General features: G+C 37.9%; 1 protein-coding gene across 1 annotated transcript in view; it reads left to right on the top strand.

The window, feature by feature from the left end:
* The window catches only part of WDR49 (WD repeat domain 49), a 187867-nt gene that overhangs the window by 68173 nt on the left and 92045 nt on the right, over positions 1-27649 (top strand). Inside the window, 1 exon segment of the mRNA XM_045386671.2 lies at positions 21005-21238. Coding sequence (XP_045242606.2) covers positions 21005-21238 — 234 coding nt within the window.

Here is a 27649-nt window from a genome sequence, read left to right as displayed (position 1 = left end):
TTGATAAAATTCAACATCTCTTCATGATTTAAAAGACTCAAAAGGTTTTAATTTAGAAGAAACATAACTCAACATAATAAAAGCCATATATAAAAGACCAACAGCTAGTATCATATTGAAATGGGAGAAAGCTGAAAGCCTCCCACCTAAGATCTGGAACACAAGAATGCCCACTATGTTATTCAATATAGTACTGTAAGTCCTAGCTAGAATAATCAGACAAGAGAAATATAAAAAGGGCATCCAAATTGGAAAAGAAGAAGTCACATTATCCTTATTTGCAGATAATAAAATCTTGTGTTTGGAAAAACTACTCCACCAAAGAACATTAGAATGGTAAGCAAATTCAGTAAAGTTGCAGGATACAAAATCAACATAATCAGTTGCATTTCTACATGCCAACAACAAACATTCTGAAAATCAATAAAGTAATCCCACTTAGAATAGCTACAAATAAAATTAAATATCTAGGAATAAACTTAACCAAAAAAGTGAAGGACTTGTATGATGAAAAGTATAAAACATTAATACAAGACATTGAAGAAGCTACAAAAATGGAAAGATATTACATGTTCATGGTTTAGAAGAATAAATATTGTTAAAATATCCATATTGCCAAAAGCAATCTACAGATTTAATGCAATCCCTATCAAAATACCAATGACATTCTTCACAGAAATAGAAAAAACAATCCTAAAATTTATGTAGAATCACAGAAAACCCAGAATAGCCAAGGCTATCCTAAGCAAACAGAACAAAAGTGAAGGAATCACACTAACTGACTTCAAGTTATACTGTGGAGCTGTAATAACCAAAATGCATGACATTGGCATAAAAACAAACACATAGACCAGTGGAATAGAATGGAGAACCCAGAAATAAATTCATCGATCTACAGTGAATTCATTTTAGACAGTGGTGCTAAGAACATATATTGAGGAAAAGACAGTTTCTTCAATAAATAGTGCTGGGTAAATTGAATATATGCAGAAGATAAAATTAGACACCTAAAGCTTGTCATTTACAAAAATTAAATCCAAATTGATTATATATTTAAAACTAATACCTCAAACTATGAATCTGCTAAATAAAAACATTGGGGAAACTCTCCAGCATATTGGACTAGGCAAAAATTTCTTGAGCAATACCCCAAAAGCAAAGGCAACCAAAGAAAAAAATGGACCAGTGGGATCACATTAAGTTAAAATGCTTCTGCACAGCAAAGTATACAATCAGTAAAGTGAAGAGAGAACCCACAGAATGGGAGAAAATATTTACAAACTATCCATCCGACAAGGGATTAATAACAAGAATGTACAAGGAGCTCAAACAACTCTAGGAAAAAAAATCTAATCATCTGATTAAAAGTGGGCTAAATACCTGAACAGACATTTCTCAAAAGAAGACAAATGGCAAACAGGCATATGAAAAGGTGCTCAACATTATTTATTATCAGAGAAATGCAAATCAAAATTACAATGAGATATCATGTCACCCCAGTTAAAAATGGCTTATATCCAAAAGACAGGCAATAACAAATGCTGGTGAGGATGTGGATAAAAGGGTACTCTCACGCACTGTTGGTAGGAATGTAAATTGGTAAAACCACTATAATAGACCTAAAAATTGAGATGCCATATGATCCAGCATTCCCACTGCTAGGTATATACTCCAAAGAAAAGAAATCAGTATATTGTATGGATATCTGCTCTTCCATGTTTACTGTAGCACTGTTAACAATAACCAAAATTAGGAAGCAACCCCAATGTCCATCAGAAGATAAATGGATTAAGAAAATGTGGTATTTATAAACAGTAGGGTACTATTCAGTCATAAAAAAGAGTGAGATCCTGTCATTTGCAATAACATGGTTGGAACTGGAGGTCATTATGCTGAGTGAAATAAGCCTGTTAGAGAAGGAAAACTTTAAGTGTTCTCACTTATTTGCGGGAGCTAAAAATTAAAACAATTGAACTGATGGAGATAGAAGAATGGTTATTAGAGGCTGGGAAAGGTAGTGGTGGGGGAGGTTGGAGAGGAAGTGAGTATGGTTAATGAGTACAAAAAATAGAAAGAATTAAGAGGACCTAGTGTTTGCTAGCACAACAGAGTGACTATAGTCAAAAATAGTTTAATTGTACATTTACAATATTTAAAATAATATAACTGGATTGCTTATAACACACAGGATAAATGCTTGAGGTGATAGCTACTCCATTTACCCTGATGTGATTATTATGCAGTGCATATCTGTATCAGAATATCTCATGTAATCAATAAATATATACACCTACTCTGTATCCACCAAAATAAAAATAAATTAATTAGAAAAAATAAAAAGAGGGCTGCCGTGGTACCTCACGCTTGTAATCCCAGCACTGTAGGAAGCCGAGGTGGGTGGATCACTCAAGCCCAGGAATTCAAGATCAGCCTGGGCAACATGGAAAAAACCCATCTCTACAAAAAATACAAAAATTAGTGGGCATAGCTGTGCACACCTGTAGTCCCAGCTACCAGAAAGACTGAGGTAAGACAATCATCTGAGCCTGGTAGGTTGAGGCTGCAGTCAGGCATGATCATACCATTGCACTCCAGCCTGGGTGACAGAGAGGGACCCTGTCTCAAAAAAGAAAAAATGAACAAAAAAGTTCGGTGTCTTTTCAGCTTGTATTCTTGGTATTTATCACAGTGCTTGGCACCTTGTAGTGCTTATTCAATAGTTACATGTTGACAGCTTGAAGTGAAGACATATTACTTTGAGTCTAAAGTACCAAAGAAACTTGAGTGAAACCTTTTATGATGCCTGAGTTAGATTTAGCTGGCCTACTTTTTGAGATCTTTTAGCACTTTGTTTCATTTCCATTATTGAATTTAACACAATCTGACTTGGATACCAGAGCATTGTATATGTATATTTTGTTTTTCATTAGATTCTGATTGCTTGAAGGTAAAAATTATTGGCTGAATTTATTTTTGTGTTTCCCAAGACCTAGAAAATATTAATGTATTAAATACATGTTTTATACAATATATGAAATCATATAATTATCAACTAAATGATAGGATTCATCAGGTTAGGGGCAATGTCTTTCTGGAATTATGCCATATATCTACCAGGTCCCCAATAACTTGTAGTTAAATGAGAGAATCTTTATCAAATATATATATGAAACAAGTATCAGATATTTTATCATTACAGACTTCTATGAGAGGTTTTATAATGTAAAAGCAAGTGAAAAAATGTCTTTAGAGTCACAGTTGATTATGTACAGCCATCATCAATGCTGAGACTACCTGGCCTCTTCTAAAAACAGTTTATCTTTCTATTTTTGTTTTGTTTGCATTATGTTATAATGAAGCTTGTCATGCTGTCTTTCTGTTAGTCTAAACCTATTTCACTTTAATAAATGCACCATGATCTCAGTCTTTATGTCCTTACAACAAACAACAATGCATTCCGCCACCAGGGCAAACCTCTGCTTTACTGCCATCAAATTCTTGTGGATATTTTATAGGACTGGGGCTAAGTTAGAAAAAATGAAAACACATTTATGTTTTCAAGAGCTTTTGATTGAAACATGTTTTGGTCAATGAATTGCTGAATTAGAAGATCTGTAGACAAAGCAATTTAGATCTACAAAATTTTCTGCAAAAATGATCTGAAACTTCATTTCTTTTTTGGAAATCTTCTCTATTGCTACTTTCCAGTGATGATTAAAGAGTTCAGTTGTATTTTGCTTTGAACTCCTAAACTGATTATCTTGAGATGGCAGTCACTGGCGCTGAGGCCCTGCTGAGGGCAAGTAACTTGGTCATTTGGAGAGGAACCACCATGCGGAGTAAAAAAGATTTTCAAAGCCTATGTCAAACCTCTCTGCTGGAGATTGACATTCAGCCTGTGAGCCTAATTCAGTTTTTTCATTACTCCTAACTATTCTCCCCTAGGCCACTAATCCTGATTTGGTCAGAGGAAGCAAATCAGTCTGTGACTTTATCCTTTGTTTGAGGTTCTGCTTTTTCTCAGAGCCTGGCTTCTATATTGTAGACCTATGGTTGGTAAGAATATAATCAGACTTTTGTGTGGAATGACTACATCTTACCCATTTGTCTTCTTTTCTTTTTTCCACACTGTTCCCCACCCCGACTTCCATCTATCCATCCAGAAACCAAGCATTTTCATTTAAAGTACACCAGTAAATGGATTAATGCCATCCTATAAAAATTACAAATGATGAGGAAGCATGTAGTGCAAAAAGTAAATATTCCTTATGATCATTTCACCTTCAAATCAATTTCTTTCCCAAGGAATAGCTATTAACCACCCTTGATGTATATCTTCTTATATTGTTTTGCTATATACTTAATATGTTATACTTAATAATGTATTATAATATCATTATAATAAAATACAACTTTAATATGTTATTATATATTATCCTATGAGTGTGAACAAATACAGGGTAGTATTTATTATTAGTTTTTATGTAAATGGTATCATATGACACATATTTTTCACAATTTGCTTTTTCCTAAACGGTATCGCTTGAAGATCTTTATAGATAGACACATAGATATACATATATCTGCATTTTTTGGCTATATAATAATTCATGGTATGGATGGCCATAATTTAACTACTTAATCACTTATTGATTAAAAGAAATATTGTTTCTAAGTTTTTTACCTTTGTTAGCCATGATACACACACACACACGCGCGCACACACACACACACACGCGTGCACACACACACACCCCTTTAAGACCTCTTACGGTTTTTTTTTTTTGTAATAAGTTTCTAGAAGTTATGCTACTATTAGATCTCAAAGGCTTTCCATAAATATTGCCTATTACAGTGAAGAAATGTACCCATAGGCATGCTCATCAGAAGTATAGGAAAGTGCTTGTTTTCCCATACTCTTGTCAACAGTGAAAATGGGTTCATTTTTGTGTGTGAACCTGATGAACAAAAACTAGGGTGAATTTCTTTTACAAATATTTATTGGCCATTTATATTTATTGATTATTGCATTTATTGATGCAATATTTGATCATGCCATTTATCTAAGGAAACTATTTCTTAGACTCAATTTTATACATATTTAAAACTTTTAAATGAAAAAAACAAAGTTTGACAATTTATGCTTTAAAGAGGCAAAATATTTGCAATGTGTATAACAAGAAAAGACAACAAAAAATTTTAAGCTATTTCAATCAAGAAAAAGTCAAGACTTTAAAAAATGAGTCTAAGGAATGGTTTTCTTTATGGCTTTAAATTTTGTGTCTAGCTTAGACACAAAATATCTTCCACATCTCCTATTTGTAAGTTATTATAAAAATATTCTTTATTTTCTGCTAATACTTTTTCTATTGTTGATTTTTTTTTGCATTTAACTTTATAGTTCATTTTTGTGTAGTTTTTTTCTACAAATGGTTGCCTAAGGTTATTTTTTGAATAATCTGTCTCTCCTACTGGTTTGAAATGCCATTGTTATCATCATCTGAATTACTATATATACATGAATTTGTTTGTATATGCTTTATTCTTTCCATTAATTTACTTATCTTTTCCTATACTATTATACCATGGTTTAACCATTCTATCTTTATTGTGTATTTTGATGCCAGGTAGGGTAATTCCTACTTATTGTTTTTCTTTTTCCATTTGAACTATCCTCTGACATACTATCCTTCCAAGTAAATTTTAGGATCAATACCAATGTCCCATTCCCATGAAAAGCCCTATCAGTATTTGGATTGAAATTTCATTGAGTTTGGTAATGCTTGACATCTTTAAAACATTGAGAAAGAGCTCTCAGTATTTCTCTGTTTATTCAGTCTTCACTAAATTCCGTAAAAATTGCATGCTTTAATTTACATCCCATTCTATGTTCAGATTTGTTTCTCTGTATTTTAGGAGGCATTCTTATCATATTCTTGACTTTCTTGAGATTGTTTCTAATGGAGAGGAGGCCACTTTCTATATTACTCATACATTGGGTTTTAATTTCAACTAACTTTTTTCTAAAAGGTTTTTTTGAACTCTCTTGTAATTTTGGATAGTCTCTTGTTGCTTGTTCATTTAGGGGATCCTGACTTTTAACTCTTTAATGTTACACCTAATTATTTTACATTCTTGCTTATAATGAGAATATCTGGAGTTCTTTGTGTTCTTAATTTGAATATTTGCTATTCTGGTGATTCTTCCTCATAGTGACTTGTTTCCTTTTATGTTTGGTTATCTTTCTTGTTCCCTCATTTTTTACTGTTACTAATGTATAGTTATTCTGAGGAACTAAACTGAAGATGCTTTCTTCCAGAGAAGATTTGTGTTTGTTTCTGTAGGGTATAAATGTGCAAAACTACTGTCTTGAGGCTACTACATGCTACATCTCAGTTGCCCAGTTTAAGAGTCTCACTGCAATGGCTATATCTTGCTGGAGGACCAAGGCTTAGGCTTCTGGTTGTAGTTCTTTCCTTTATGTCTACCGTTACTGTCCCCATTTTAAGTTTGTTTCTTTTTCCCTTGTTTTGTTTTTGGACCCATGGAAATGCTTCTTACTTCCGGAAGGTCCAGCAAGGCAACAGAAAGTATGTTTTATGTGTGTGTGTGTGTGTGTGTGTGTGTGTGTGTGTGTGTGTTTTAAATAGAGACAGGGTCTTTGTATGTTGTCCAGGCTGGTCTCAAATTCCTGGCATCAAACGATTTTTCCCACCTCAGTCTCTCAAAGTGCTGATTCCAGATGTGGCCACCACAGCCAGCCAAAAATTATGTTTTATTCAGAACTGTATTTCTTTGAAGCAGGAAAACCCCTTACAAAAACCTAGTTTTTAATGATAATTGAATCAGAATTCTCATGTTGTAGCTGCTTTTGATTTTTTTTAAGTTGTTAGTACAAGTATTGAGTAAAAAAAGAATTTTAAAATTTAAAGTGTTTTAATTTGTAAATTAAAAGAGGAGCCGTCATCTTTGAAAGTTAAAAGACATTTTAAAGGCAAAGAAAAATTCTGTTAAGATTTTAATTTTATGTGAATAATGATAATTGCAAAGAATCCTGAGATTTATAAATTCTCCAAATGGGCTGGGCACAGTGGCTCAAGCCTGTAATCCCAGCACTTTGGGAGGCCGAGACGGGCAGATCACGAGGTCAGGAGATCGAGACCATCCTGGCTAACACGGTGAAACCCCGTCTCTACTAAAAAATACAAAAAACTAGCCGGGCGAGGTGGCGGGCGTCTATAGTCCCAGCTACTCCAGAGGCTGAGGCAGGAGAATGGCATAAACCCGGAAGGCAGAGCTTGCAGTGAGCTGAGATCTGGCCACTGCACTCCAGCCTGGGTGACAGAGCGAGACTCCACTTCAAAAAAAAAAAAAAAAAAAAAAAAAATTCTCCAAATGAACTTCTGTCCTAAAAAAGGAACACACCTTAAACGAAATGTTGGCATTATTTAAATTTATTGTAAATTTGTTTCTCTCTCTCTCTCTCTGTGGTGTGTGTGTGTGTGTGTGTGTGTGTGTGTGTGTGTGTGTGTGTGTTTGTTTTGAGACGAAGTCTCGCTTTGTTGCCCAGGCTGGAGTGCAGTGACCTTGGCTCACTTCAACCTCTGCTTCTCAGGCTCAAGCAATTCTCCTGCCTCAGCCTCCCATGTAGCTGGGATTACAGGCCTGCACCATCATGCCCAGCTACTTTTTTGTAGTTTTAGTAGAGACGTGATTTCACCATGTTGGCCAGGAAGGTCAACTCCTGACCTCAAGTGGTCTGCCTGCCTCGGCCTCCTACAGTGCTGGTATTACAGGCGTGAGCTACTGTGCCCAGCCTATTGCAAATTTGAACTGGGAAATCAATGAGATTTCTGCCCAACAATTCAGAGTTGTTAGAAAACGTTTTGCCTCTTTTAAGGTCAATGAAAAAATAAACAGACACATAATGGAAATTCGAGTCTTAGAGCTGTGTGTCTTCTCTCATTTCTGTTGAAGAGAACTAAAAAAATAGAAGATAATGGTTTTCACTCGTGTCCCTGTGAAGAGACCACAAAACAGCCTTTGTGTGAGCAATAAAGCTTTCTAATCACCTGAGTGCAGGCGGACTGAGTCCGAAAAGAGAGACAGCGAAGGGAGATGAGGGTAGGGCCGTTTTATAAGATTTAGGTGGGTAGTGGAAAATTATAGTCAAAGGGTGTTGTTCTCTGGTGGGCAGGGGCAGGGGTCACAAGGTGTTCAGTGGGGGAGTTTTTGAGCCAGGATGAGCCAGGAGAAGGAATTTCACAAGGTAGTGTCATCAGTTAAGGCAGAGACCAGCCATTTTCACTTCTTTTGTGGTGGAATGTCATCAGTTAAGGCAAGAACATGCCATTTTCACTTCTTTTGTGATTCTTCAATTACTTCAGGCCATCTACATGTATACATGCAGGTCACAGGGGATATGATGGCTTAGCTTGGGCTCAGAGGCCTGACATTCCTGTCTTCTTATATTAATAAGAAAAATAAAACAAAATTGTGTTGAAGTGTTGGGAAGGTGAACATTTTGGGGGGTGGTGTGGAAAGATAATGGGCGATGTTTCTCAGGGCTGCTTCAAGTGGGATTAGGGGTGGCATGGGAACTTAGAGTGGGAGGAGTCAAGTTGAAGGAGAATTTTGTGGTAAGAGGTGATATTGTGGGGTTGTTAAAAGGAGCATTTGTCATATAGAATGATTGGTGATGGCCTGGAAATGGTTTTGGATGAATTGAGAAACTAAACAGAAGACGCAAGGTCTGAATAAGAGAAGGAGTAAAACAGATGTTAAAGGACTAAGAATTGGGAGGACCCAGGACATCCCATTAAAGAGTGCCCAAGGGGGTTCAGCATAATTACTTGCTTGGTTGGCAAGTTTAGGCTGTATCCTTGAGTTTTTTTATGTTGTCATATACCAGGCCAGATTGATTTAGGTAAAAACAACACTCTTCATTTAAAAATACGCAGAGTCCTTTTTTTTTTTTTTTTTTAAGCAGTGAGTAAGTCGAGGCCTCGGCAATTTTGGAGGAAAGAGAAATACCAAGCTAGCAATTGTTTGTTAAAGAAGGATTAGAAATGGCTAGGAGAGAGTGACTGAGATTGATAGTGTGGTGGAGATAGCTGGGGAGAGGTAGAGGTTGGCATAAGAACAGGAACGAGAATAAGAGTAAGTATAAAAGTAAAGAATAGGACTTCATCAGGGTGAACGTATTGGAGTGTGCTCTATCACTTAAGATCTTCTATCCACTTAAAGAGAGACTTAAGTGTGGCAGTTTGAGGTAAAACCAGGCGCTACTGAATACCAAGACTCTGAGAAACTGCTTGGGTGATTTGACTAGTAAAGGCCAGTCCGTTATCGGACTGTATAGAGGTGGGAAGGCCAAACCAAGGAATTATGTCTGACAGAAGGGAAGAAATGACCATGGTGGCCTTCTCAGATACTTTGGGAAAGGCCTCTACCCATCCAGTCAAAGTGTCTACCTAGACCAAGAAGTATTTTAGTTTCCTGACTCGGGGCATGTGAGTAAAATTAATTTGCTAGTCCTGGGCATGGGTGAATCCCCGAACTTGATGCGTAGGGAAGGGAGGGGGCCTGAACAATCCCTGAGGGGTAGTAGAATAGCAGATGGAACACTGAGAGTGATTTCCTTAAGTATAGATTTCCACGATGGAAAGGAAATGAGAGGTTCTAAGAGGTGGGCTAGAGGTTTGTAACCTACATGGAAGAGGTTATGAAATGATGACAGAAAAGAATGGGCCTGTGAGGCTGGAAGGAGATATTTTCGTTGGTCCAAGAACCATTTGCCTTGTGTGGAAAGAGACTGATAGGTGGAAGTTTCAGTGGAGGAGTAAGTAGGAGTGGCCAGATGAGAAGGAGAAAAACTGCCGTGAGGGATAGAAGTTGGAATGCTAGCTGCTTTTTTAGCTACCTTATCAGCATAAGTGTTGTCCTGAGTGATGGCATCTGATGCCTTTTGATTGCCCTTGCGTGAATGACTCCAGCTTCCTTTGGAAGTAAAGTGGCCTTGAGAAGCATTTTTATTAAAGAGGCATTAATGATGGAGGACTCTTGCATAGTGAGGACATTTCTTTCTGCCAATACAACAGCATGGTGGTGCAGGATATGGAAGGCATATGTAGAGTGTAGATCCTAAATATTGACATGTAGTCCATTTGCGAGAGCGAGGGTTTGAGTTAAGGCAATGAGCTGGGCTTGCTGAGAGGTGGTGGAGGCAGTGGGGCAGAGGTAGTGGTGCAGAGTGGTAGCCTCAATGATAGGTGTGGAAGATACTATAGCATAGCCTGCCTTTGCTGGTGAGTGGTGATTAGGCCTGGTGAAACTGCCATCAATAAACCAAATGTGATCAGGGTGAGGATCAGGAAAGAAGGAAATATGGGGAAATGGAGTGAATGTCAGGTGGATCACAGAGACACAGTCATGGGGGTCGGGTGTGGTATCCGGAATAATGTGGGAGGCCAGATTGAAGTCCGGGCCAGGAACAATGGTAATTGTGGGAGACTCAACAAAGGGTGAGTATAGCTGAAGGAGCTGGGGAGCAGAAAGCATATGCATCAGGTGTGAGGAAGAAAATAGATTTTGGAAGTTATGAGAGCTGTAGAGAGTGAGTTGAGCATAGTTTGTGATTTTGAGGGCCTCTAAAAGTATTAGGGTGGCAGCAGCCACTGCACGGAGACATGATGGCCAGCCTAAAACAGTAAGGTCAAGTTGTTTGGATGAAAAGGCTACCGGGCACGGTCCCGGTCCTTGTATAAGAATTCCGATTGCGCAACCCTGCACTTCAGCTGTGTGTAATGAAAAGGGTTGAGATGAGTCAGGGAGAACTAGTGTGGGAGCAGTCTCTAAAGTTGTCTTCAAGGAACAAAAAGAGGAGTGGGGAAAGGATTTAGGATCTATGGGGTTAGCTAGATTTCCTTTTGTGAGTTTATATAATGGTTTTGTTAGGATGGCAAAACCAGGTATCCAAAGGTAAAAGTACCCAACCATGCCTAGGAAGGAAAGGATTTGTCGTTTTGTAGAAGGTGTTGGGGTTTGAGAGATCAATCGGACAGGATCAGCAAGGAGACCATGTGTGTTTTTATGAAGAATTATGCCTAGGTAGGTAATGGATGGAGAATAAATTTGAGCTTTGGAGAGGGATACCCAATATCATTTAGAGAATAAATGTTGAAGGAGCAGGAGGGTGTCTTGTTGGGAAGATTCAAAGGAGGGGCTACGAAGTAGAAGGTCATCAATATATTGAATAAGATGAGAAGTGGAGGAGTGGAAAGAAAGTAAATCATGAGAAAGAGCTTGGCTGAAGTAATAAGGGCTGTCCCTGAAGGCTTGCAGCAGCACAGCCCAGGTAAGTTGCTGGGACTGATGGGCGTCAGGGTCAGTCCAGGTAAAAGCAAAGAGAGGCTGGGATGAGGGGTGCAGGGGAATAGTGAAAAAAGCATCTTTAAGATCAAGAACAGAATAGTGAGTTGTGGAGGAAGGTATTGAGGACAAAAGAATGAACGGGTTGGGCACTACAGGGTGGATAGGCAAAACAATTTGGTTGATAAGGCACAGATCCTGAACTAACCTGTAAGACTTGTCCAGTTTTTGGACAGGTGAAATGCGGGAATTGTAAGGAGAGTTTATAGATTTTAGAAACCCATGCTGTAGCAGGCAAGTGATAACAGGCTTTAATCCCTTTAAAGCCTGTTGTGGGATGGGATATTTGCGTTGAGCGGGGTAAGGGTGATTAGGTTTTAATGGGATAGTAATGGGCATGTTATCGGTTGCCAGGGAGGGTGTAGAGATGTCCCACACTTGCAGGTTAAGGTCGGGGGATACGAGAGGAAGATGCAAAGGAAACTTTGGGTTGGAAAGAAGGGATGCAATGAGACGTGGCTATAGTCCAGGAATAGTCAGGGAAGCAGATAATGTTAAAATGTCTTAACCTAATAAGGGAGCTGGGCAGGTGGGGATAACTAAAAAGGAGTGTATAAAAGAATGTTGTCCAAGTTGGCACGAGAGCTGGGGAGTTTTAAGAGGTTTAGAAGCCTGGCCATCAATACCACAGCAGTTATGGAGGCAAGGGAAACAGGCCCTTGAAAAGAAGGTAATGTGGTGTAGGTAGCCTCCATATTGATTAAGAAGGGGACAGACTTACCCTCTACCGTAAGAGTTACCTAAAGCGTCTGTGATGGTCCAGGAAGCTTCTGAGGCATTTGGGCTGAGTCAGTCTTCAGCTGCTAAGCCTAGAAGATCTGGGAAGGAGTCAGTCAGAGCCTTGGGCAAGTTGGACAGTCTAATTTCCAGTGGGGTCCCGCACAGATGGGACATGGCTTAGGAGGAATCCTGGGCTCTGGGCATTCCTTGACCTAGTGGCCAGATTTCCGGCACTTGAAGTAAGATCCTAGGGGAGGAGGTCCTGAAGGAAAACCTGACCACTGTGGCTTAGGTGTGTTGAAGTGCTTGTGTGCTGGAGATGTCCTGGGGTTTCTCTCACAATGGAGGCAAGGAATTGCAACTCAGAAATATGTTGCTACCTGGCTGCCTCTACTCTATTATTGTACACCTTGAAGGCGGGGTTAATTAAGTCCTGTTATGGGGCTCAAGGGCCGAAATCTAATTTTTGGAGCTTTTTTCTAGTGTCAGGAGCTGACTGGGTGATAAAATACATATTGAGGATTAGATGGCCTTCTGGCCTCTCTGGGTCTAGGGCGGTAAAGCGTCTAAGTGTTGTTGCCAAATGGGCCATGAACTGGGTTGAGTTTTTATATTTGATGAAAAAGAGCCTAAACGCTAACTGATTTGGCAGAGGTCTGATAAAGAAAAAGGAGCATTAACTTTGGCTATGCCTTCAGCTCCAGCCACCTCTTTAAGAGGAAATTGCTGGCCAGGTGAGTTTTTATATTTGACGAAAAAGAGCCTAAACACTAACTGATTTGGGAGAGGTCGAATAAAGAAAAAAGGAGCATTAACCTTGACTATGCCTTTAGCTCCAGACACCTTTTTAAGAGGAAATTGCTGGGCAGGTGGGGGAGGGCTAGTCGTGGAGGGAAACTGTAAGCCGGACAGAGGGGGTGTGAGGAGGGGAGGTGATAAAAAGATTATAGGGTGGGGGGGCGGAGGCTGAGGAAGAATTGGGACCTGCCTTGGCCTGGCAAGGAGCAGCCTGGGGAGGAGGGTAGAGGTCAGATGGGTCTGTAGAAAAGGAAGATTGGAAAGTCTCCGCGACGCTTGGGATTGGGACTGAGGGGACAGGCGGGAGGGAAAGAAGGAGGATTGGGGAGGAATCGCATTGGGAACAGAGACTAGGGAGGGAACGAAGTGTGGGAAATGCCTGAATGTAAGGCACCTCAGACCAGTTGCCCATTTTTTGACAAAAATTACCTAGGTCTTGTAGGATGGAGAAATCGAAAGTGCCATTTTCCGGCCATTTAGAGCCATTGTCAAGTTTGTATTGGGGCCAAGCAGTGTTGCAGAAGAAAAAATGGCATTTAGGTTTTAGGTGAGGTGAGAGTTGAAGAGGTTTTAAGTTTTTGAGAACACAGGCTTAGGGAGAAGAGGGAGGAATGGAGGGTAGAGGGTTGCCCATAGTGAAGGAGGCAAGCCCAGAGAAAAGAGAGAGTAGAGACACAGAGAGAAGGGGTGGGAGGTGCTTGCCCCCCAGAGAAGTGGTGCTTGCTGCTAAGGGTGAAAGACCAAGGCAGGTGTTCCCGCATGATCAGACACCTCTGAAATGTGGGTGAATGATGAAGCAGGCGTCCCTTGATTAACACCAAAGAAAGACTGTCTTCCCGAGCCCATGACTGGCGCTGGAGTTTTGAGTTCACCGATAAAACGCTACTCCTCTGTCTCTACCAGAAAAGGAAAGGAATTGAAATGTAGAGAAGGGAGAGATTGAAGGATGGTGCCAGGATTGAAAGGAGAAAGAGGTTGAGAGATAGTGAGAGAGGTTGGAGAAGAGAGTAAAGAGGCCGCTTACCTGGTTTTAAATTGGTGAGATGTTCCTTGGGCTGGTTGGTCTGAGGACCAGAGATCTTAGGAGGATCTTTCTTATGGAGCAAACAGCAAGAGGACAGGGGCTTGATCTCTCAAGGGAGGTCCCCCAATCCGAGTCATGGCACCAAATTTCGCTTGCGTCCGTGTGAAGAGACCACCAAACAAGCTTTGTGTGAACAATAAACATCTTTAATCACCTGGGTGCAGGCGGGCTGAGTCCGAAAACAGTCAGCGAAGGGAGATAGGGGTGGGACCGTTTTATAAGATTTGGGTGGGTAGTGGAAAATTACAGTCAAAGGGGGTTTTTCTCTGGTAGGCAGGGGCAGGGGGTGCTCAGTGGGGGAGCTTTTGAGCCAGGATGAGCCAGGAGAAGGGGTTTCACAAGGGAGTGTCATCAGTTAAGGCAGGGACTGGCCATTTTCACTTCTTTTGTGATTCTTCAGTTACTTTAGGACTTCCAGATGTATACATGCAGGTCACAGGGGATGTGATGGCTTAGCCTGGGCTCAGAGGCCTGACAATAGTTATAGTAGCAATTTAAAGATAAATGGCAGAGGAGAAGATTTTAATTTCAAACTAGTATTTTAAGTTTGATTTCAGTCCTGGGAAAAAAATAGCAAAAATCTTTTTTGAAGGAAGAACTGTTGTATGACTTTAAGATAAAAATGTTAGCCAAGGTATTCAGTAGAATAGTTCTGCTAGCATACATCATGTCAAACAAAATTGTCTTTAAGCATTTACTGATTATGCTTTTGTGGATTACTGAAAGGCTTAACCTCTAAATAAATAAAATAGATTGTTACTACATAAATGTGTGTTCAGGAAAAGCAATGCCCTCCATTCCTGTTATCCTATTATCTGCAAGTAGGCTATCATTTGTGTGGGTTGCTCCTGGTGAGCTGGGCTGCTGCACTGCTGTACTCAAAAATCTCCTAGTAACACACACACACACACACACACACACACACACACACACACACACGGAGGCATATACACACTCTCCCTTTTTTCTTATTGTTATTTTATATCTATCTCTTACAGGATGAAGGAGTTAGTAAATGTTTGATAAAGCCAAGCAGGTCTCCTTTAAATGGAATCATCTAAGTCTGTTTTCTACTTCTCCTTCACTTTTATGCCTTTATGAGGAAATTACAAATTGTTTTATTTTCTGACTACTTTGAATTAAACATGTTGCTAGTATGTAAATAATACTGATTTGGATTTAAAAGTGCACTGAAAATAGATTTTCTGTCCATTCACGCATCTATTTATACCCCTACCTATATCTATGAAGTTATCCATTTATAAACGTAATATTTGTACCACAGAAGAAACGCTTTATTTCTTTATTTACTTATTTATTTATTATAGCTCTGTGATGCCTATGTGAATAACAGTGATTCTGCCCATCTCTGGTGGGAGTAGGGGATTCTTCAGCAAAGCTAGACTGAAAACACGGTGATGTCCTACATTTCTTTGATTCAATCCTCACAATGTACCTTTTTAAATTTGTTTGAAATATTGCTATTTTAGAGTATTTAGATATTACATTGTAGACAAATTTGACAGAACTCCAGAGCTGGCAGAGGCCCCTTCAGCAGAAAGATGAGCAAATGGAAAGATAAAAATCACATACCTGAACTGACTCGGATGAAAACTAGGATTGGGTGTCTGGAGTCTCAATCCATTGATTTCTAGATCTATAGTATATAAATAATACAATATTCACTTGTAATATTGCATTGCTAAGAGGTTAACAGTTAAAAGAAGATAAAGATTATGCAAGAAAATGTCATTATTTGAAAAGCTATATGATATTACTAATTAAGGCAACATTTATTTGCCTTAATATAAAATCATAAACTTAGGTGATTATTCTTGCTAATATAAAAGTGAACATGAAATACAGAGCTCCCAAACATGCCCGTTCATGGACTTGATTTAGTAAGTCTGAGTTTAGACAGATATCACAAGTTCTCAGATATAGTGATGTAAATAGATACAGATCAATTTAAATAAAACTTTGTGGATAATACAAATTACAAAAAGTATTCCATTGTAATTTTCAAGCTTAAAGGTTTGTGAATCTATTTTTCTACTAAGAATAAAGAAAACCTTTCTAGGATATCTGAAATGAAAATTGAAATTAAACATACTCCTTTCTGAACTGTGGTTTAATTCTATTCCAGAAGTCAACTTGAATATAAAAGAAGGTGAGAACGCAGGATTCTCAAATAATGACTAGATATTTAAATGACATTTTTGTCAAAGGACTTGATTAATAAAACTGAATTAATGTGAGGGCTTTTATGATTAAAAGGATATAGACTGATTAAAAAAGAAGGGGAATACAATTATTTGGTTTAAAGCCAAGCTATGCGATATTACTAATTAAGCTGAGGGAAAGATTTCTTTTTCAAGGAGATTATTATTGACCTTAAAACAAAACAGAGAAGTTAGGTATAATACAAAGGAAATGCCTGGGAAAAAATTAAAAAGAAATACTAATATCTGAGCCCCATCCTCAGAGATTCTGATTTAATCGGTCTGGGAAAGGGTCAAAGCATAAGAGATTTCTAGAACATCATAGTTGTTTCTAAAGTCAAGTTTAAGAACCACTGGTAGGAAAAATTAAGAACATAAGGGAGGTCATATACCGTCACCCATTTTATGCTTTCATGGCTGTACTTCAATGCTGTTGCTTAATTCTCAGCAGAAAGCAAAATTAGAGAATTAAAGATGGAAGGTAAACTTAGTGGGATCATTAATTGAGAGAGTTTAGGGTTCCCCAGAGGAAGAAGAACAGTAAACATTAATTTAAAAAATTAATGAATGTGCACATTCTGATAAAAATATTTCTAGTTTTAATTCCTGACAACAAGAAGTAACCTGTTGTAGACTAGGCAGGTTATGACTCACCTGTTTTTAATTTATCATATAATTTATTTTACTAAATGTCAGTGAAATATCAAATCCAATATAAATTACTTAACACAATGAAAAATGATTCTGGAGAAATTATAGTTCATTAATACTGTGGAGTTATTGTCAATGTGTACTCGACTATACCCTATATTATTATTCTGACATGAAGTTAGTTTCTGTTTCTTAGAAGGGTCCGTACTGAACAAGACAGGATTTTGAATAATGAAGGCATGACTATCATTAGTAATGTAAGTATTTGAGAATGATCTAAATATGTCTAATTTTATAACTAACATTCAAAATAAAAGCTTATCAATTCTATTTATATTTAGAACAGAATTTATATATTTTTTAAGATAAGCATTTCCTGGAGAGCTGCCAGAATGTTTTAAACTTTTTTTTTTTTTTTAGTGATGATTAAAAACCCAAATGAGTTCTTTAATAAAAATCTTTGGCAAGAAAACCCAATTTTCTCTATGAATCCATATTTTTCGGGTCAGAGGGATTGGTGATGTGGTTTACTAAGTAGAGATTAACTAGGCTAGTTCAAGTTTGTTATAAGGGCTGGTAGTTAGAGTAAATGGAGACATTACCCTATGCTAGAAGCATAATTATTTTGCAAGATATTTTAAAAAGTCCTGTAAATTTTCATTGTGGATTATGTGAGATCTGCAATTGGGTAAATAAATATGTGGAAGTGAAGGAGACTTTTTGTGTGGGAGTGTTGTATTCTTGGGCCTATCCTGTTTGATCTTTTCATCAATGATCTGGGTATAGACAGAGTGAGCCACAATCTTTAATTCAAAAAATATTTATCGAACACTGCCTATGTCTGTATTAGCCCATTCTCACACTGCTATAAAGAATTACCTGAGACTAGGTAATTTATAAAGGAATGGTGAGGAACTGACTTACAGTTCCACATGGCTAAGGAGGCCTCAGGAACATACAATTATGGCAGAAGGTGAAGGGGAATCAAGGGCCTTCTTAACATGGCTGTAGGAGAGAGAATTGCAAGCAGGGGAAATGCCAGATGCTTACAAAACCATCAGATCTCGTAAAAACTCATGCACTATCACGAGAACAGCATGGGAAAAACTGCCCCCATGATCCAATCACCTCCCACCAGGTCTCTCCCTCAACACCTGGAAATTATAATTCAAGATGAGATTTGAGTGGTGACACAATGGTACAAAGCCTAACCATATCAATGTCCTATGGGATATGTGGAGAAATCAGGGAGGAATTGTCAATATAATTAAATTAGGATTCAAATGATATTATCACTTGAAACTCTACATCAAAAATAGGAAAAATTTTAGTCTTAATTAAAAAATGTATTTTTGGAAACAGGAGAGTAGACATCTGGCTTGGTTATTTGTTCATGGGAATAATATGTAGAATTTTGCTCAATTAAGACATCAAGGCAAGTGAAAAGCATAAAGGAGAGTCTTAATCAGCTAACGAAAAAATAGGCTGCCTTAAAGAAATAATAGCACCTGTAATGATTAGAACACAGTGGAAATATTGGCTCAATTCTGGGTGACTTCCTTAAAGCAGATCCTTAAAGATTTTTGGGTGCTTACAGATAGTGTTAAATTAATGGGTCAATAATTAACGTATAAACATATTTAAAATTATGACCCCAACAGGCCAAAAAAAATTAAAATGCTAACTTGGGAGATATGAGAGGAGAAAGGGAGAAAAGGAGTATAAGTAATTTTTCTTCTTCTTTCTGAGTCACTAGATATAGTTATATATAAAGTATATACACTACACACACATATATACACACACGTGTGCACAATTATATTATTTAGTGTTATGGAAAAAATCATAACCCAGAAAGAATTAAAGAGTAAAAGAAGGCCATCTCTAAGGATTGGGACTGGAGTAGAATATATGAGTTGAGATAAAAGCCTTCTGGTGCTATTTGACTTTATACAATGGACACATCTTACTATGGTTTTTAAAAAGTAAACAAGGTCTGGATGACGACCCTCCCCTAGAGAGAAAGCGGAAACAAAGTCATTGAGAGAATCAAGTGGCCATCATGGTAATACACGAGCACCATGGTAAGTGGTAGTGAGATCTGAAAACTGATATTGAAATGGTTAAGGAATTGGGATCATTTAACCTGGAGAAAAGGGGTAAGAGGAAGCTTATGCAGGTGTGAGAAGAGGGTAAGGTAGAATGAAAAGGTAAAAGAAGATGTCTTTGGATGAACATATTTAATAATTACTGTAAGGATTCCTATCTTCTAGATTCCTAGGACCTGTTGGTGTATTTGTGAGGTGTGTCTATGTACCCAAATAAATTATATGTAAAATTTTATGTATATATGAGTATATGCATTTGATGAGTTGGGATAGAACTATCATTTTCAAGGGATATATGATTTAAAATAGGTTAAAAACTATAAGGTTGCTTGCCTTACGGGGTAATAAGGACTCATCTAAACAGAAACTATCTTCTATAGATAATTTAGAAATATTTTTCAGGTTGGATAGACTAGTTTATTTGAAATAACATTTTCTGCTTTTAGGTTCTAATATTTACACAATGAAAAAATAAAATAGACATAATAAGGAACATTCACTGAACACATTACAGGCTTGTCATCATGTTAAGTGCTTGATACAGACTCTCATTTAATTCTCATAGCATTAGGTGAGGTAGAAACTACGTTAAAAACTCAGATGAAAAAAAAATTACTGGAGGTCCCCCTGTTAGTAAGGAATAGAACTGAGATTAGAACCCAGGAAATCTGACCCTAGGTTACAGAGATATGGTTAAAATAAAAGCCCTGTGATGCTTCTAGATTTTGTACGACAGACACATTCTACATGTTTTTTAAAAGTAAACAAGGTCTTGATGACTTGCTTGATATCCCCTTTTGGAGAGGTTTTTTTTTACTGCCTCAATAGCCTCTCTTAATTCTGTACCACTACTGATAGCACCAACACTTGCACGACAAAGCTATCTTTCTGTTTTCTTCCTGGGACACTTAGTGTGACTCACCTTCTTTGGAATGAAGGGAGCCATGAGAAAATAGAAGAAAAGGAAAAACAATTTTTTAATGTCTGTTGAATCTAAAGCAACCTATTTCTTGAGCAAGGATTCAGTGTTTGCCTTCTACTAGCCATTGGTAAATGCATGTCATTTATGTGTCTTGAAGGTGTTTGAACAAGAATTTAATATCTATGGTTATATGAACTTGACCTCATTTAATGCCACTTCTTTTATTTTACCAAAAATACATATATACATATATACACATACATACATATATATGCGTATATAGCTATATGCACATATATAGATACATATATCTACACACACATATATACATATACATGTATACACACATATATATATAGACAGAGAGAGAGGGAGAGAGAACTGTATTAGTTTTCTATTGCTAGTATAACACATGAGCACAAACTTAGTAGCTTGAAACAGCACAAACTTGTTTTGTGTTCTGTAGGTTAGAATTTGACATGAGTCTCATTCTTTCTGGCGGCTCTGAGGGAGAAACCATTCCTTTGTCTTTTCAAGCTTCTTTGGATCATGGCCCTCTTCAAAGCCGGCAAGACTAGGAAGAGTCCTCATATTGCACCACTCTAATCATTTTTCTGCCTCTCTCTTTCACATTGAAAGACCTTTGTGATTGGACTCACCCAAATAATCCAGGACAATCTCACCATCTCAAAGTCCTTAATTTAGTCATATCTGCAGAATCTCTTTTGCCACCTAAGATAACATATTCACAGGTTCTAGCAATTAGGATACAGACATCTTTGGGGGACTGTTATTCTGCCCACCACAAACACATACTAAATGCCAAGCCTTATACCAGGGACTGAAAGCGAACCCAGTCCCTTTCCTGGAGGAGCTTACAATTTAGGAGATATTTAAACAGGTGACTGAAATACAAAATAATAGGTGCTATGACAGAATTGAGAACCAGTTATCACACTGTGGAGGAAACAACTGTCTGCCTGGTATTGAGGGTGAGCTGGAAAAAAATTGGCTACAAAATTAGAATTATCTTTGACATATTGAAATGATTTTATCACCTTTCATCCAGGTTTTGAGACTCTGGGATATTCAACACCAGCTGTCCATCCAGAGGATAGCTTGTTCTTTCCCCGAAAGTCAGGACTTCAGATGTCTCTTCCACTTTGATGAAGCCCATGGACGACTTTTCATCTCATTTAATAACCGGCTAGCATTGTTGGCAATGAAAAGTGATGCCAGCAAGAGGGTGAAAAGCCATGAGAAAGCAGTCACTTGTGTTCTTTACAATTCTATCCTGAAGCAGGTAATGATGCTTTCTTTGCTTTCACTCTCCTAATATATCTCCAAGTCCAGAGGCTCATTTACTTCATTCGGTTTAAGGTAAAATGGAAGACAAATATAGTAAAGGCAAATATGGGAAGAAATGATTTAATAGCCATATGCTTTTCTGCAATAATACGTATTCAGGTGGACTTGGAGAATGATTTCATTTTCAGCCAGTGACCCCAGGAGCAGTGATAGAGTTATAAGGAATTACAGCATTCCGGCTAAAACAAAACAACCTGTAAGATAATCGAACTTAAATCTTTGTTATCTGCTAGTCTTGAGCTGAATGCAAGTGACCCTGCTTGTAAAATTCCCTTTTATGAATACCATCTTCCTGTATCCCTGTGGAAAGTTCTGAAATATGCATGAAACATAATTAGCAGAGATCCATTTTGCCAGCATATTTTACACCAGTGGTTCACAGTGGCAGCCTGGAATGTATTCATAATAAAATGATTCAGTTAAATGTGATGCCACTTGGTATGCAGCACGAGTGTTGTTTGTCTCCCCACCACTTTAATGACGCTTCGCAGCCTTGGCTTAGGGGACCATTACCTGCATCTCAATGAAGAAGCAGGGCTCCCCTGGAGCAGAGTTGCTGCACAGACCACAGCCCTTCTTGGATGAGAGCGCGGCCCAGCCAGTGAAGCCAGTGATCTCAGTGTGGGGCAGCCTGTGGGTGCCATGAAGGGAGCAACCAGCATCAGAGGTTAGCCTGCTCAGCGATTCCCTCAGGCCTGATGGTAACAGCACAGCAGGAGCCAAACAGAAGCAAGTCTCCAGCTTGCAGCCAATTAAACAGTAACTCAATCCATTCTTTCTTTTCCCTTCTGCAGAAGTTTCTGCATTCACACAGAAATGACTAGTGGAGATTTTGTGCAAGGGGTGGAAAGCCCTTTGTTAGTAATGAGTAGTGTGTCATGTCACTATTTAAAACACTGTTTTCTGGTTATTCTAGGAAATAAAATCATTTAGAAAACAACTCATTTTGAATTCCATCTGCGGGAAAACATTTCCTGCTAAATGTTTTACTGAACTTTATGAAGGCAACCAGTTAATTTGACTCCCTGGTGGCCACTGAAAGATGTATTTGTTTCCAAGAGAACATTCTCCTAATTGAGATCTGCAAAGTTAAAATGCTAAATTTGTGTGTAGATGTTAAAATCCTCTGTTGCCTGGCCATAAGATGAGCAATATTCCCTAAGAAATTCAGGAAATTAGACACAAAGAAGATCTGGATTTATTTGGGGCACAAAGACAAAGCCAAGGTAACTCACATACATGCAACTTATAGACAACCAAAGAACAATGTACATATCGTATATGATATAGGATGTATCACTATATGATTGAGTTGAGTATTCACACCTCTACTTGCTGTGAATAACATAAATAATGATAAGTATTGATATGTATGTAAAGCACATAGAGCTGTGTATCACATACCTCAGCATTTCCTATTAGCTGCTAAGCTATAGAAACATGAACACTGTATGTGTTATATTTATAATTATAAAAATGTATTGCAGAAAAGTGCAAAGAAAATATCACTCACATTCCCATCAACCAGTGATAACTTATCATTTTAGAGTAATTAGACAAAGCAAATAACACAGTTTTGAACAAGTGTCAGTTGCCAAGGATGAAGAATTAGAGATTAATAAACTAGTTTACTCCCCCAGTAGCTCAGGAAGATTCTGCTCTTTAAGGGAAGATCTGGGTCCTACCCGTAGTGCTGATAATTGCTGGACAGGTGCTCCTTACAGGATTGTGGAATGAAGGAAGGGAAGGGAGACATATTACTAACAAGGAAACAGTAGAACGCAGTAAAATGAAGTGGAGGTAAAACCCAAGTGCCCTTTATGGAGAGCGATCAGTTCTGCCTGGGGCCAGTGTTGGTCACATTTCAGCAGAACCCTGAAAGCTAAAATCTCTAAAAGGAGGAGGAGGTAGTTCTAGACCGAAGATACAACGTGAGCACCTGCAAAGAAGCTTGAGCACTCACAGTGCATTTTTGGAGAGAGGGTTTATTTTGGGGTGGCAAGTTTGGGAATACTTCGCAGACATTGTGGGAGTTAAAGCAGTAAAGGGATCTTAGGAGCATATTGATGGCCATTCGTTGAATGCATCACTGTCTGGTCTTGGAAAAGTAAAGCATAGAATTGAGATTAAAACAACATTTTTCACAGTGTGATCTTGGACCTCTGGGAGACTCAGATTCTCTCAGGGAATCTGGGAGGTCAACACTATTTTCATCATAATATTAATTTATTGTTTTCTTTCTAAACTTTCATTCTCTCAAAAGTGTACAGTGGAGTTTTCTAGAGGCTGCATGATGTGTGTTGTGTGATAACAGCATTGCTCTTATGACTAAGGGAATGTGTGCTGTTATATTTTTGTGCATTACTGTCTCCCTATAAATGTCTAATATGGTAAACATATATAAAAATACAGATCGATCTATCTGTGTTATATATGTGTACGTGTGTGTGTGTGTGTGTGTGTGTGTGTGTGTGTGTGTATTTCACATAAAGCTATTTGGATTCTTCAATACTTTTTCAGAATGCAAAGGAATCCCAAGACCAAAAGTTTTCAGAACTGCTGGGTTGGAAATATGTGGGTTCAAATTCTGAACAGACTGCTTAGCCTGTCTGAGCTTTAGTTTGCCAGCTTCTTAAAATGTGTGTGTCTGTGGGGGTGTAGGAATAGTAATGGGAATAACATGTGCCTCCCTGGCATTGCCTTGTTAGGACTGAAATCTTGGAAGTGTCCTCTTGTCTCTCATGCTGCCAGCCCTGAAAGGTTCTTTCAGGTCCCCCATACCACATAGGGCGAATGTCGCTGCATTATGACATCTCCTTTTCTTATTAACTTCTTGAGATTCTTTAATCTTTATGTTAACACTGTGGCATGTGCTAACAAATGTTAGGAAGAATTAGAAGGGTGAGGACACCCTGAACTGCAGTTTGTCCCTACCCCTGCTTCTCCTCAGGAATGCCCCTTGAGGTGGAAAAGTTGTTTATCCTCCTCCTTCTCTTCTTCACCATTGCAGTTTCGTCTTGTAAACATTTAGTTGCAAGCCTCAGCTTTGGTCCTTAGCTCCCTGAAGTCTCCAGAGCCATCTCAACCCACACTTACTTCTCCTCTTCCTGGGCATTGGCCACATTTTTTAGTTGTTTTCCCAGTTAAACACTTAACTAAACTTATTTCTCTCTCTTCCTATGTTTTTGGTGTGAGGGGAAGAGCCTTTACTTCCATTTGTGTGTTTTCCCACAGCTCCAACACTGTTCTGATCACAAAATGAATGCTCAACTACTAGACTTGATAAATTATTGCCATTTTTCATGTCAAGCGTAACAGGAAGTCATGCTTTTTCAGTCCATGGTCTCTTGATCTTTGGTTATTTGGTTTGGTGTCTTTCTTGAACATTTTCCCTTTGCTTGAATTTAATGAAAACCTTCCCTTCTGTTATCATTTCAACATGTTGCCTACACTTTATTATTTCTTTGTATTTGAACTTCAGTGGGGACCCAATATAATTCCTATATAAAAGCAACTTGGGACATTTCCGTGACTTTTATTTATCTTCCTGTCTTTTGAGGCCCTTGTATCCTAGTCTAGGAAAGTGGTGTTAAGCCATGCAAAGCCTTTTAAAAGAAATAATATACTTTATTTCACCTGGCAAAGTTTTTTCTCACAGCCAGCAGCACAACAAGTTGGGACTGGATGAAGGAGTCCTCTGGAATGTACAATTTGGAAAGAATTAAAGCAATCCTATATCCTGGAAGCAGATCTAATGAACCATCTCTGCACTCAGTTCTTATGAAGCTTTTTACAAGAAAACAAAAGAAAACAAAAAAACACTCATGAATTTGGAAAATTTTAAAACATGTATTTCTAGATATATAAACTAGAATAGATGAAATATTTGTGTTATCACAATGAGTCTCATCCTAATGATGTAGGTTTATGTATTTTTGTAAAATAGATAATGTTTCAGTTTGTTGGGAACCTTGAACACATTTATAATCAAGCTAGACATTTAGGTGTCATCAAATTTTAATAGACTAAATGGTATTTACAATTTTTCTTATCAAAATAACTTTTTTTTTAGTAACTGCTGCAAAATGTTACATGATTATTGTAAGAAATTAAAGCAATGCAGTAAAACTCAAATACAAAACTATTGCTGATATCAACATATTCTAAACATCTTTCTGTGCATAGACTATTTTACATAAACAAGGCTCTGTAACATACTTTTTTATTCAATAATATATTAGAATATATTTCCTTGTGGCGAAATGTAGAGCTACTTTATCATTTTTAAAAGGCAGCATAGTAGCCCATTGTATATATGTATCGTAATATACTGATCCATTTCCCTTGATGTAGACTTTACTATTATGATTTTTTTTTTTTGTAGATAAATACATTGATACTTATGACTATATCGCTTTAGGGTAAATTCTTAGGAGTAAATTTCTAGGCTAAAGGATATGAATATCAGATAATTTGAGAAACAAATGCCTCCTAGAATCTTACTTTTTTATCCCGCTTCTAACCTCTAATATATTAATCACATACTTGGTTACATGAAGAGATAGGTCAGACAGTGATCACCTGGATTATTCCAAGAGACCTCCTGAGATTCTCTGTGGGGTTTTCATAATCCAGAAGCATGCTGGCTTTGCAAATTTCAATACTAGACCCTCTTCACTTTATCTGGCTTGATGCTGTTTCTTGAGGCTTGATTATTACACTATCTACAAACTGCCAAATTATTTATTAAAAATGGGGGCTGGTCCAGGTCACAACCATAGAGTGGTGGTGCCCTTACCTTTGGTTGCTTCAAGATTAACTGACAAGCAAATATTTCTCATCTTTGTTTTTTTGAGACAGAGTCTTGCTCTGTCGCCCAGGCTAGAGTGAAGTGGTGCTATCTCGGCTCACTGCAACCTCTGCCTTCTGGGCTCCTGCCTCAGCCTCCTGAGTAGCTGGGATTACAGGTGTGTGCCACCACGCCTGGCTAATTTTTGCATTTTTAGTAGAGACAGGGTTTCACCATGTTGGTCAGGCTGGTCTCGAACTCCTGACCTTGTGATCCACCCGCCTTGGCTTCCCAAAATGCTAGGATTACAGGCATGAGCCATTGCACCTGGCTTTATCATCATTTAATTGCAGCTTTTTGTTTCTTTACTGTGGCACAATATAAAAATATATCAAAGGTAAACACTAAAAAAATCTTTCTTGTGAAAAAATTCCATTATGTATACATGTAAAGCATCTGTACAAAGTTATTATCTATGCCATCATATTCAAAATTTTATAGTAAACTTTTCCACCCTTAACCTTATTTACAATTTATAGTTACCTTATCTTAATTTAGATTATTGCAGTCCAAACAGCTCCATGTATACATATGCATGTCCAAAATTTATAATAAACATGTGGCCTTCCATTATTTAAAAAACAAGGGATGAGGTATAATTTTCTCTTGATAGCATATCTTTTGTCCTCTTTTCTGCACATACTTTTTTGGAAATTGAACGTATTTGAGAACCCAAACAATTCAATTGGTGGTTCCTTTGGTAACTGTAAAATCGGAGAAAAGAGGACAGGCTTGAGGGAAATTTATTTCCATCGTACAAGACAGTCTACCTTTTTAGGACTTACGCTTAGTGCAAAATCCATGAGTTTCTTTCTTGAACAGAACTGGATTTACACAATGAAAATTTTCTCCTTTCCTGCCTCTTTGCTGGGCACCAAGCGACATCCGTTCTGTTAATATAGTTGTGTTTTTTTTTTTTGTTGTTGTTGTTTTGGCTAGCTTAAAGCTGTAATTTGTTATATGTCAGTTCTGAGGCTGTGTGCTGTGGTCACTTGATAAGAAGTTCCTAGTTTTAGAGGTTGTACTAAAACATACATGTACATACACACATACATGTCCGAACAGATACACATTTATTTAACGTGATTAGTTTGGAAGAAATAACATGTTTACATATTGAAAAATTCAAAACAACAAAAAGGAATATGGCAAATATTTTCTCTTATCCCCCTACTCAGTTTCCTTTCCTGTAGGCAACCAGTTTTATGACTTCCACAAGCAATGTTTAAGGGCTATTCTACTCTTAAACAAGTGAATATATATTTTTCTTTATATATACAGTTGACCCTTCAACTTCACTGGTTTGAACTGTGAGGGGTCATATGTATCTGATTTTTTTTTTTTTTTTTCTTCACTGTGTTGTCCAGGCTGGAGTGTGTGGCATGATCATGGCTCACTGCAGCCTCGAACTCCTGGCCTCAAGTGACTCTCCTGCCTCAGCTTCCTGAGTAGCTGGGATTACAGGCATAGCCACCGTGCCTAGCTTCACATGGATTT

This window comes from Macaca fascicularis, chromosome 2 (assembly GCF_037993035.2).
Source record: "Macaca fascicularis isolate 582-1 chromosome 2, T2T-MFA8v1.1".
NCBI classification, from domain to species: domain Eukaryota; kingdom Metazoa; phylum Chordata; class Mammalia; order Primates; family Cercopithecidae; genus Macaca; species Macaca fascicularis.
The sequence above is the reverse complement of the archived record's forward strand: the minus strand, read 5'-3'. Positions and strand labels throughout refer to the sequence as shown.